The following is a 12,847-nucleotide window of genomic DNA, read 5'->3' as shown; positions in this document are numbered from 1 at the left end:
AGCCCCCTTTCCTCAAGCATTTGCGAGCCTCACTGCACCCCCTCGTTCCTCCTCAACACGCCAGCCCGGTCCACACAGGCGGGGGAGGCGCTGTCACATGCCAACAGAGGAGAGGGAGGTGAGGAACCCAGAAGGGCAGCAAGCAGGCCCAAGGGTCACAGATGGCAAAGGTTCCAGTCCAATCACCACGAATTTGGGACGTTTGCACAAATCCAGTCTCCTGATCTCTGCAGGTGTTTCTCCACCCCTACCATCAACGCTCCAAAACAGCTCGACAGTTATGGGAGTTAGGGCTCACTCCTCTTCCAACCTCACAGGCTCAGAACGCTGCAAAGTGCTTCCAACACGGATCTGTCCCAGGTCTCCCTCTGCTCTCCATCTCAACATCCCCAAGTATCCCAGCGGTCTCCCCCTAGAATCCAGGGGAATCTTGAAAGCCAGTAAAATAGGAGGCTTGTTGAAGCTTGTACCTGTTTCCACCCCTGAGACATCAGGGCCACCTACTAGAACCTCCTTAAGCAAGGAAGACTTTCCCGCTTTACCCTCTCAGGAGTGTGCTTCTTATAAGGGGGCACAGAGCTCCATGTCAACGAAGGGATTCGAAGGCACAAGCAGCCTGATGGAGAAGGGGTCTGGTGAACCCAAGCTGCCCTGCAAACAGAGGCTGTCCCTGCTCTGCAGCAGCGGCCGCTGGCGGTACTGACACATTGGGCCTACGTTGCCAGGTACCTGATGGCATAGCAAGAGAGTGGGTGGATGAAAGGTAGCTCATGACACCTGCTTTTGACCAACAAGCAGAGGCCACACTGTGGCCATTTGCAAAGCAAACTGCTAATTCCAGCCCCAACACACCCGAGGTGGTGGCCAGGACCTGAGCCCGAACCTCCCATTCTAGTTAACGGCAATCACGCAGCTAATGCTTCATGTCCATTTTGAAAGTTGACTTTAATTCTTTGCCTCATTGTAACCTGTCCTTAGCTAATCCGTGTTTTTCTTATTACCATTAAATTTAGATTTAAATGAACGTTTGCTCCTTGTGTTAACATGAGTACAGAAGGAGCACACCGTGGGCACCTCGGGCTCCCTGAGCTCTCCGGGCAGGAGCGCAGCAGCCGTAGGAGCACAGGAGGGACATGAAGGTGGGCAGAGTGGGGCTAAACAAAGGCAGGGCTCCAGTGACCCTGAGGCAGGAATCAATCCCTCGGACAGAAGACGGTGTCCTGGTAATCTGGGAATCCCCAGGAACGTAGAGGAAAGAGGCTTCGCTTCTGGGATCTCGTGTCACACATCTTTTATATCACACTCCCAATCTGAGGACTTTCAGAGCCAGAGCGATTTCTCTCTTTCTGAAATGCTAAGTGACAGCACCATCGGGCAGCCCCGTGGAAGTGGGATTTACAGCTCCGCGCAAAGGGGTGAGAGAGACAGCCAAGGCCCCAGAGTGGCACTGAGTGTTCCCAGGCACAAGACAATCAAAGGGCACGGAGTGATGGGAAGTTTATAAAAAGGAGCTGCTGTCAGGCGTCCGACCCCCACACAGGAGGACGGTGAGGTGAATCAGCATCTGAGGGCTACTGTTCCCCAGCTCCAGCACCCTGCCCGGTGGGCGGACCGCCCCCAGATCCAGCGGAAAGGTGGGAGACCAGAGGGAACCCACCTGGACCCCTGACCTCTGCCCCACTGGACACGCCCCAGGAGCCAGCCCGAATCTGGCCAGCCTATTAGCCCAGGCGGGGCTAGCTCCCGGGAGGCAGGGCCCGCCAGCATCTGCCCAGGCAGGGCTTCGGCACACACAGCCGAGCCTCCGTAAATCTCCACAAACACGGCAGCCGCCTGCACACACTTCCACATCGGGACGGAGAGGCTGCATATGGCGCTCAGTTTTAACAGCTGAGCTTTAAAAAAGTGCAGCTTTTCATCTCACTGAACCAGCTCCCAAATTAAAGGGTGGGGGAGGGAGAGAGAGGGGGAAGGAAAAAGGGGAAGCCAGAGTGGGCAGGAGGAACCTTCCATGCTAAATTTGATTTACAAGGAATTTCAGACTAGTATCCGCTCAAAAGGTCCCCCTGGAAAATGAAATAATGTTCCCTGTTTGTCATCCCCAAGTTTACTAATTTCAAGTTTTTAATTTCATCTTTTAAAAAATAATTTTTCTTTCTTCTGTTTTTAATAAAAATGAAGGAGTCTATCAATGAGGAAATCACTCACATGCCTTAGATTGGGTTAACGATTTTTAAGCAAATTTTAAATGGGATTATTGTTTTCCAAAGTTCTGCTCAGCAAAGAGATTAGTGGCCACAATGCCCAGGGGGCGTCCCCTGGTCCTTTTAATTCCCTGCCTGGAGGTGGAAGGTGCTGGGAGAGGAACGGGAGGGAGAAGCCTGATAGGGCAGTTTTCCTGGAATTGCCTGGAAACTTTTACTTTCTGTTTCCTCTGCTGATAATGACTGTCTTCGGCTCTGCAGCCAGCTCCCCTCTCCCCCTCCCAGCCCCCTGTTGCTGCATGCCATCCCCAAGCTCCAGTATAAAGTTTGGCTTTTGCAGCAGGAAGCAGCTGGGCCAAGCAACCAGCGAATGATAATGACCTCAGAAATCTGCTGTTCGCTCGGCAACAATAGGGTGCTCAGTCTACTGGAAAATTGTGTTCATCAGCTAACTCTGCTCAGTTACTAATTGACATTGCCAAATATTTTAAGAACAATTGGAATGCACAAGCAAAAAAAAAAAAGAAGATCTTAATCCTCAGACTTAAATTTTTTCTTTTTCTTTTTCTTTTTTTCCCTTCTTTTGGGTGCCCGGATTTGTTTGTGTGGAGCAGGCAGTGGTTATCATGAATGGGGGCAGGGAGGAGGAGCCACATGAGAAAAAGAGGTGGAAAAGAAAGAAAATCTATCATATCACTATACACCCGATGTAAATGCAAGGGAGCCCTGGATAAAGGCCTTTGATGCTGTGGTCAATGGGCCAGCACAGGATGGAGACCCAGCATTTCAGGAATGCAGCTCAGGCAACAAAAGAAGACCCTGCAAGGCTTCCAGCCCAGCTGATCAAATAATCCTTGTCCATCTCAAAATATTATACCAGAAGTAGTAGGGGTTAACAATATTTTCATCTTCGCATCTCTTCCTGGCTTTCCGTTGATCATGTAACTTAGCCGACTTTAACGAACAGAGGGTCAACACATTCAATTACCCCTTTCCCACCATCAACACTTCAATTAGCCCCTCTCCAAAATTATGGGGAATGCAGAAGGTAACTGCCCTGTTGGATATAATGAACAGTATCGTTTCTTAGTACATTAAGTTTTAATTATTCTGACCATGATTTCCAAAGCAAAATCTAAAGAAACAGAACTTTGGTCATCTTCTGACTCAGGGTATAAAGCTCGAATTGGAGCACAGTCTTAGACGAGGTTTTAGGGAAAGATGCAGAGATTAATGCCATCGGAGCATTTGCACGCGAGCCAGAAATGAGGGAGCATCAAAACAGCTGCCCCACTTTCTAAATGTCATAAAAGAGTAAAATTTATAAGCTGCTGCTTTCCAAATAGTTTCCCTTTGCATTGTACACAGAGGAAGAAATGACATCTACTATGGTGTGAAATTATTGGTAAGTCAGATCAACAGCAACAACAAATATAAAACAAAGGGGAAAGATGGGGAAGTGATCTGTATGACTGGTCTTGTCCATTTTCTGTTAGAAAATATGACCTCTCAATTTGTCAAAGGTCCTAGTTTTCACAGTTGATCTTAAGCTTGGTTCTCAGCAGTTTGGAGAGCCAAAGAACAAACACATTTTCTGGTTCACTGGAATCATTTTCACATGTTCACTGATTCAAACATTCTTTTGCTCACATAACAAACAGCTGCATCCCACATTAGCCTAGCCAGTGACAGTCGCCCATCTCGGCAATAACTGTTTGATTGCAAACTTGACCCCTTCTTCGTCTCGGTCTGAGCAAGACATTTTTAAACAGCCACTCCGTTCCAATCCTCCTTTGCAAAGAATTACATCTGATAACAAAGGACGTCTCTGCCACTCATTGTAAGCCTTCTTCTGGAGATCTGTTCTAAGAGGCTCTCTGTAAAAAGGTTTTTTATGATGAATTCAGAACTACTATCATGTTAAGAGCAGCGATTTATAAAGAAGAATTCATTGGTTAAGATCTGAAAAAATAGTTTCTCAGGCCCTACTGACCCAGTTTTCAACAAAAAAAGAATCAAGTGATGCAAATTAAGTTTTGAGACATTGTTATGCAGTCTGAGAAATTTGTAAAACCGTGTTTTTGCAGTTATTTCTTAATAGAAGCCTTAATAAGTACTTCTTTCTTTACTTAAGGGCTTAAAGATTTTTTTTTTTCTCCCCTTCACCTTGCAGGTTTCTCTCTAACAGGTAATAATAAAATACCTATTGTGTCAAGATTTTTATTTAAATGCTTATTTTAATCACACTTTATACACGTCAGACTTGTTGAAATAAGAGGGAAGACTAACCCGATTTGGTTAAGGGTCCTAATCCCAGGAAAACCTGAATGGCCCAGGCATTCGGCTGATTTGGGCTGCATATTGGTATGCCATCAATTTTCCTACTTAGTCAGAAAATTATGGAAGTGTCTAATTTGAATATGAAGAAAACAAAGAAGTCAACCAGAAATGAAAGAATCAGTATTCACAATTGTACGATACTTCAATGAGGGAAATAAAAGTGAGAAGATAACCACAACTCAAGTAGAATTCTCCTTTGAGTCCCAAGCCCGGTTGGTTCTTTTAGGCAAAATGGGCTTTTTTCAACAGAGTATTTAGAGATATGGAAACAACAGAGATAGGAATAGCATGAGGCTATCACTTGGCCAGAAGGTGAGAAAAACACGGTAAACACGTCATTAATAGAGCCGAACATTTGGTGTCGGAATATTCTGCTGAGACCTTTTCATTTCAGCAGGGCTGGGAGAGGGAGGAAAATCTGTCAGTGTTAACTCCACGTCACTCCAAAAACTTAGGAAAGCCAGTATGCGCTCTGCTTTCTGCCCCAGAAAGGTCCCAAATCCCAAAAACCGTGAGATGACACTCTGCAGGGAGAGGGGACCTCCTCACAGGAGGCCAGAAGTAATCCCTCCTGACAGTAGGACACCTGGCACTTTGCTGCCTTCGTGCACAAAGATCCATCTCAGAATCCCCGCCGTCAGGCGGTGACACTGGAAAACCCTTCCCTTGCAAGTTTTGGGCGGTGGTCACTCCAGGCCGTGTGGCCTAGCCCTCCGTGGTGCTGGAGTTCCTCATTAAACTCTTTCAGAGTGTCTCACTGAAGTGAACTGCAAACAAGGCTAGGACTCCAGGTGGAGACAGCGTGTTTCATGGGTGTTTAAGCAGCGGCATTAAGTGCTATCGGAATCTTTGGAATGTGCAGTGCAGATTTATGTGTCTTAACAATTCTTTACTGGTTTGTAATAAGCCACCAGACTCACACTTTATTTTAATACTAATTTTGTCCTAGAAGAAGGGTATACTGAAGCATGACAATAACAACACAACTAAGCTGGCATCTACTTAATAAGTGTAGTGGTGAATTGCCTCTAATACTGAAATATTTATTGAAACTGAGAAGGGAAAAAAAAAGAAAAGGGGAAAAAAAAACTTTTTAAAAATTACCCTCAACAGTGTGCTGCCACATCTTTAACAGTGGGCAATGCAGTGCCTTGAGGTGCCTCAAACTGTCTTTCATTTTCTAGACTTAATGGCTGATTGCAGAAATCAATGTTGCCATTAGTAACAGGGTATTTGTTATGGCATGATTTCCTCTGTTGTTAGGCTGCAGAATGATTACAGTATTAGCGAGATGCTTTCTTTATAAAGGGCTAGAGATATAACTTTCAATTTACTATCCATTAGTAAGGGGCTTTGGAAATATGGATGAAGGCAACAAGCTTACCTGCTGTTAGGTAGTGATTTTAATTTAGCTGTCTTAGGCTAGTGAGTTTTTTTTTTTTTTTTCTTTCTTTCTTTTTTTTTTTTTTTCCCTCAAACTGGGCCAGGAAGCTTCAGCATTTCACAGACATTTTGATGACAGATTTTCTGCTTTGCTATTTTAGACCCCAAAGCTGTATCGCCCGTGTAACACAGTACAATTTAAGACATGAAGTCGCGCATCTGTGTTTCAAACCTCTGTGCTTCTCCAAACCATCAGAGGAGAATGGTGTGGTTCTTCAGGTTAGAGGCACCTGACAGATGAGCCAAGTTGTACTTTTGAAAGGGGGCCGGAGACAGGTTTGGTCTAGGGAGAGGCAGTGAGGGGCCCAAATGACAGAATTATGGGCATATACTTGGGGGGAGAGACGGTGAGGGTCTGAACTTACACATTCACATCCACGGATGGAGCCAGACAGCAGCTCCCGGGTTCCAGGGGTGACGGTGGACGGGGGTCAGGGCATGAAATGGGGCCAGGTAATCACAGGGGAGGGTAGGCTATCCCAGCTGGCAAACCTAACAACTGGCCATCTCCACCACACGGGAGGAGGATCAGTTTACTTTCCTGGTGGCCAGTGTTCAAGGGAAGGTCAAAGAGTTGAAAAGATAGCCTTCCCTTGAGGCAGGGCAGACAGGCAAGGTCCACATACAGCCAGACGCCACGGTGACCTCGGAGCTGACTCTGAAGGGCAGCGAGGACCCCTCCCCACCGAGGCTGGTGCAGAACCAGGCCCCGGGGCAGGGAGGGCCCTTGCACCAGCCGCTGCTTCCCCATCTCCCCTGGCAACCTACCTGAGGAGGACGGCGAGGAGGGGTGTGGGCTGTCCTCCTGGGCGCTCCCGGTCTGCGAGAGCCCGCCTCCGACCCCGCTCTCCTCAGTGACGTTGGAGGAGCCGGGCGTGGTGGAGCGGCTCACCGACTGGGACTCCTGGTCACTGCCCGAGCCGCGCCGCTCATCGGGGCCCCCGTGCAGCCCGTCCTCGTCGCCCTTGCGGTCCCGCTTGTGGACGCGGGAGTGCACGACCACCTGGTGGTAGGTGCGGAACACTCGGCCGCAGTCCGGGCACTCGGTGGGCTTCTCCTTCAGACTCCCGGGACCCTGCAGGTTGTACTCGAGAGCCTGGTGCAGCCCATGTGACAAAAAATCCCGACTGCCTTCCAAAGGGTCGAGCGTACTTGGCAGGTCTCTCTGACTGCCCGCTTTAGTGCTGTGAACCGAATCAGCAGGCATTTTCTGCTTGGCGCCATCTGCCCCCACTAACACGTACTCCCGCCTCTCCTTATCAAACAGAACTCCGGCGTGTGCCAAAGTGTCTTCGTGGTTGCGCTGTAGCTGGTGCTCTTTAGACAAGAAGCCATGCTCCATGGCCATGCCCCTGGCCATGAGCTGCCAAGCCTGGTAGCTGTTCACGGGGTCCATCTCGGCAGCTTTCGCAGCTGCCTGCAACCGCTCGATGCAGCTGGATTTCAATGGTGGCACGAGGTTGAGGCATCCCAGGAGGGAGTGCTTGTCGCCCTCGGGGACGCCGTGGGCCACGCTGGAGATGGGGGTCAGCAGCTTCCCCACAACCTCCTTCTCCTTCATGGGCATCTCGCCTTTGCCGTAAAGCTGGCTGGGCTCGCTCAGGCTGGCTTTGTCGGCGGCCATGAAGCCGCTCTGCAGGCAGGAGAGGTACCTGGAGTACAGGTTGGCATGGGCCTCTTGGGACATGCCGCCCATGGGCACAGGCACCTCGGCGTCGCTAGGGGACTTGTTCTTCACTGACAGCTTGTTGAGGTGGACCTTCATGTGGTTCTTCAGGAACCAGGGCTCTTTGAAGCGCCGGCCGCAGATCTGGCAGCAGTGCTCGAAGGAGTCTTTGTGCTTCCGCATGTGGCCCTTCAGGAACCACGCCTGGCTGAACACCTGTCCGCAAACCTCACAGCGGAACTCGTTGGCCGACTGCTCCCCACCGCCGTTGGGGCCCTGGCCCTGGGCCGACTCAGCCGTGATGTGGGCCTTCTCCACATGGCTGATGAGCTCCTCCTCCTGCGAGGCGGCGAAGTCGCACAGCGTGCACTTGTAGGGCTTGTGCAGGATGCGGATGTGGCGGTCCAGCTCCTCCCTCTTCTTGAACTTGCCCTTGCAGAAGGTGCAGCGGAAGCCAGCAGCTGGGGTCGCCGAGTCCTCCTGCACACTGGCCGGCTTGGGCGAGGGCACCGGGTTGGCCACGTCGGGCACGCTGTGGTTGGTGGGCAGGGCCAGGTTGCAGGCGGCCAGCGGGGTCTGCTGGGCGTGCGGCAGGGGCTTCAAGTCCGGCCGGGGCTGCAGCAGGCTGCTCTTCATCTGCTTGTCCCGCAGGATGGCCCTCTCCTCCAGCTCGTGCAGCAGGCGGTTCTCCTCGCGCACCCGCCCGCGCCCCTTCCCCAGGTTGCCCAGCTTGTGGGTCCGCAGGTGAATCTTGAGGTTCCCTTTCTGTGCCGCCCGGTGGTCGCAGTACGGGCACTTGAAGGGCTTCTCGCCGGTGTGAGTGCGCATGTGCAGGGAGAGGATGCTGTTGAAGCGGAAACGCTTGCCGCACAGAGGGCACGGGTACTTGCGGTTTTTGCGGGCGTCGTCCTCGATGTCGCTCATCTGGGACATGATGCCCAGGTTCTGCCCGTTGAGGAACTGCTGCAGGTCCACCCGCCCATTGAGGCTGGTGTCCACGTCCCGGCCCAGCTGGTTGGCCAGGAGCGCCATCTGACTGCCCATGGGCTGGCCACTCATGGGCACGTGGGCCTTCTCGTCGAGGGGAACCGGGGTCTTCTCCTCTGGGTTGGGCCGCGGATGCAGCTCGGGGAAAGCATGGCTGAGCTGGGAGGTGATCTGGTGCAACTTCTGACTCATGGCATACTGGCCGTTGAGGACGGGGCTGCTCAGATGGGGCTCAGCTTCCGGCGCCGCCGAGGACACTCCAAGGCACAGACTGGCTTCTTCCATCCCTGAAAATAAAGAGAGAGTTCAGATCTGTGCCAGGTGCCGTGGTGCAGCGAATCAACAGCATCAGCTGGTGGGGAATTTGCATTTCATGCCTTACCTACACAGAATAATGCTAAGGAATTATAGTCAAAAACAATAATAAAAAAATGAATTATTAAATGCCAATTATGCAATATGGCATTGCTCCTCCAATTTGTTTTGGCGATAGATCGTCTTCCTTGTATTTTCTATTTACAGACTGCAATTATTCATTCACATTTAAATTATTAATGTTTTACCACTTTCAACACCTAATAACAAATCAAGGGTCTACGTGTTAAACTTTTCCTCCTCTCCCCCCTTGTAGCACCTGCACCTGTTGGTTCAGTTCAAAGTTTGCCATAGAGCAGAATGGCTTTAACTGCAAGACCAAACTGACTCACTTGGAACTTTTGTTTCTGGTTACTATATTCAATATGTTCGCCAGTCGGAGATGAAAGAGATTATTTTATGATTTGGCAAAAAAAAAAAAAAATCCAACCCAATGGCACGATATTTACTGGTACATAATAAAACAAGATAATGTTTTGGGAAAAAATAAAGTAAAGGACAAGCTTTAGAACAATAAAAGGGATTTTGCTTTAGTCAACAAAAAGTGCAGTAATATCTCATTAAGCTGATTAGTATGCTGCTTAGAAACAGTACTAGGTGCTGTAACACATGATTATAATCATAAAAATCCTTCAGTGTTTGCAAGGAAGCATTAACGAGGTATATTAAATTTTAAGGAGACTGCGAGTAGCAGCTTTGCAAACCTCAGAGATTAAGATTTAACCCTTATGTTACGAAACAGTTATTTTGTCATTTGGTAACTGTGCCCATCAAAAGAAGTATAAATTATCTCGTGATGGAATTTTAGTGGATTGGTGAGACTGCTCAAATTTGGGTAGGGGGTAAAGACTTACACCAACCACAGAGCGCGCTTTCCCTGTCCTTCAACTGGCATAATATCTGCGGCAGGCACTGTGATTGGGCTTAAAGAGATCTTTTATAGAACTAGATAAAAACCAATTAAAATCCAGGGACGATGCCATAGGAAGTCTCAACCAAGTTTGAGTGTTTTTAATAACTTTCCCAATATACAGTAATGAGTACAAATTGTACCTGCAGTATGTGTTTTGCAGAAAATTAGAACTCAAAGCTGTTTGTTAAACACTAACACTCAAAGCTGGTCTGCATAATTGGCTTTAATAGTCCTCTCTGCCCCTCTCCAGCCTGTGCAGAATGGCTGAAGCCAGGCCATTCGGGGGTGGGGCAGAGGGAACAGCTCCCTCCACATCAGAGCATGTGGGGAGCTCAACTCTGACAGGCAATGAATCCATGCCTGGGCTCCTTCTATTTCCAGATCTGCCTTCCACTTCAAGGAGTCCAAATTTGTTTCCTGCCACTGGAACAGTTATTGCACATCCATCCCCTTTGTATCCCAATGCTTAGATGCGTTGGCCAGCCAGGTGGTCCAGGAGTACCGCTTAACCCCAGCCAGGACTGACTGCTGGGCCAAGCGATTCCTCAGGGGGACCTGTGGGGACAGAGCTCAAGTGTGGAGGAAGCACATTCAGCCCCGGTGGGGTCTGCTGCCTGCTGGGCTTCCTGCCAGGCAGACCATGCGTGGATGGCGGGTCTCCAATGGGAGACCTGACTTCCTTGGCAAGAAGACAGAGGCTGTGAGTCTGTCTTGCAAGAGAGGAGGAGAAAAAGACATGATGTTTATTTTCAGGAGGGAGAGAAACTGCAACCGTGGTGCAGGGCTGACTGTCCCTGAACGACTATACACACTCACACACACATACAGGCACACGGTCACTTGCAGTAAAAGAATGTTTCCAATTTCCATCTTTTCTTTTGGTCTCTGGTCTACACTCAAAAAAAAAAAAAAAAAAAAAGAAACCATTCTGGAGCCTGGTCAGAAAGGAGTAATTTCTCATGGAGATTCTTACATTCATTCAACAAACTTGCTGCGTTTCCAGTGTGTGCCAGGCCCTGTCCTTGGCACTGAAGACGCACTGGCTGACAACAAGACCGTGCGACCCCAGCACTCACGGCGCGCGCTGACCAGCAGGGAGGAGCGGGCCCAGTGTGAGAAGTTGCCGGAGCAGGACTGGGGCCTGGAAGGGCCCTGTCTAGAGCTGCTTCTCCACCTTCAAGCCCCATCCAGCTGCACTGGCTCCTCTCCTGAGCAAACATGGACCATGACCCTGAAGCCACTTGGGAGAGCTCAGAATTCCACCCAAGAGCTCTGGGGAAGTTCGGAAAGTCCAAAGCCAACATGGATGGCCCACTTCCAAAGGCTGCCCGGTTGGCCAGCTCAGAAGACGTGAATCCAGGAAGATGGGCTATTTTCAGGTTACTGCTGCTGAGCTGAGGCCAGTTCCGCAGGAGGGAGAGGAGGCTGAATGTGCAATACAGCAAGACTGCAAATCAGGTTGGATGAGCGGCATCAAGTTGAAGACCACCCCCCACCCAGTCACGCCGTGCAGGTAACAGCTCAACTTGTCAAATAATGAACATGGGGTGTTTTCAAGTTAGGTTTGGAGAGGGAATTCTTTTATTATGCCCCCAAATTTTTTTTTCAGAGTCAACAAAGCTTTTTTTAACCCCCTTTAAGCCATAGGTCTTCAGGTGCCATTGTTGAACTCAGCATGTTCGAGAATGTGCAAAGGCACAGGTGGCTCCTTCCCCCCAAGCAGGTCTCAACTCACATATCCCCTTCTCACAAAGGCCCTCCATGTCCACCTCGTCACAGAAAACTTAATCCCCGCAGCCTCTCTCTACACCATCACCTGACTTTCTTCTTCATGGCACTTACCACTGGCGCAGTTTTCTTGTTGACTCTTTTACAGATGTGCTTTGCTTCCATGCGGGCAGGCTCATGTCTGCCTTGGTCACAGATAAAGCCTCAGGGCCTAGAGCAGAGCTGGCTCATTGTACGTTCAGGACGTTCTAACTGAATGGATGAGTGAGTGAACAGACCCTACAAACACAGCCCATAAAAGAAGGCTAACCTGTAGTAGAACCATTTTCACTCCAACTTCATGGGATTCAAATTCAGCTTTTGCAGAAGTCCTTGAACACCCAACAGTCTGAATCTGTCAGAGTCAGAAGGGTCTTGGGCTCCCACCCAGAACCTGGGGGTCCAGAAACAGCTAAGGGAGAGCCACGCCCCGACGCCAGCTCTTTCACTATACGTACCCACGGTGGCCATCTGGGCTTGGACCACTTCTGATGGCCCAGCTGCTGGCACTAGGAGACAGAGAGCAATCAACCCCTTCAGAACTTGATCGTCCATCCTGGGATCCGTGGGGGAACCCAGAATTTGAGCAGAGCTAGCCAGCTCACCAGGAGATACTCTGAGGATTACGGCCCTCAGCCCCTCTAATGAGCCCCAGTAAAGCCTGTGCCGAGCCCCACAGTGAGGCAGGGCCACGCCTGGCAATCATCTCAGGAAGCTCTGTGAGACCTGACACCCTGTGATTCCACGAGTAGGTGCAGGTGCTGCCATGGGTCAGTCATAACCAATGCCAGCTGCTAGACTCAGAGCAAGGAAAGGGAGTGTGAGTTCTTGGAAAGAGCAAGGGGTAATTGGTGTGCTGTCCCTGGGCCAAAGCAGCCGAGGCAGGACGAGCTGGCCCCAGGCCCGGCTTGGGACTCGCAAAACCTGGGTCGGCCCCAATTTCTCCAGGCTTGACACTTAATTCCTCTGGAATTCATTTACCCCTTATCTCAGTCATTCAGTAAATACTTGCCCGGGGCCTTCCATGTAGCTGCCCTCAAGGGCCTCTGGGTCCAAGGGGCCAGTGCAGGCAAGGCCACCAGTAACAGGGAAGCAATGAAAAGACCCCAGAGAGACTGAATCCAAAGTTTAGAGAAAGAAGAAATCATTGCA

General features: G+C 49.9%; 1 protein-coding gene and 1 long non-coding RNA gene across 11 annotated transcripts in view; both read right to left on the bottom strand.

The window, feature by feature from the left end:
* Window positions 1-12,847, bottom strand: part of ZNF536 (zinc finger protein 536) — a 424,854-nt gene that overhangs the window by 228,728 nt on the left and 183,279 nt on the right. For all 10 annotated transcript variants that reach the window (XR_014237940.1, XM_082369426.1, XM_082369430.1 and 7 more), the window contains one exon: window positions 6,756-8,927. Coding sequence is in view for 9 of the 10 variants with exons in the window: in XM_082369426.1 (XP_082225552.1) it covers window positions 6,756-8,925 (2,170 nt within the window). In the remaining variant the exon portion in view is untranslated. The remainder of the gene's footprint in view (window positions 1-6,755; window positions 8,928-12,847) is intronic.
* The window catches only part of LOC309617321, a 465,615-nt gene that overhangs the window by 392,100 nt on the left and 60,668 nt on the right, over window positions 1-12,847 (bottom strand). The window lies entirely within an intron of this gene.

This window comes from Balaenoptera borealis, assembly GCF_965194805.1.
Source record: "Balaenoptera borealis genome assembly, chromosome: 19".
NCBI lineage: Eukaryota > Metazoa > Chordata > Mammalia > Artiodactyla > Balaenopteridae > Balaenoptera > Balaenoptera borealis.
Note: the sequence above shows the minus strand (reverse complement) of the source record. Positions and strands in the feature narration are given on the sequence as shown.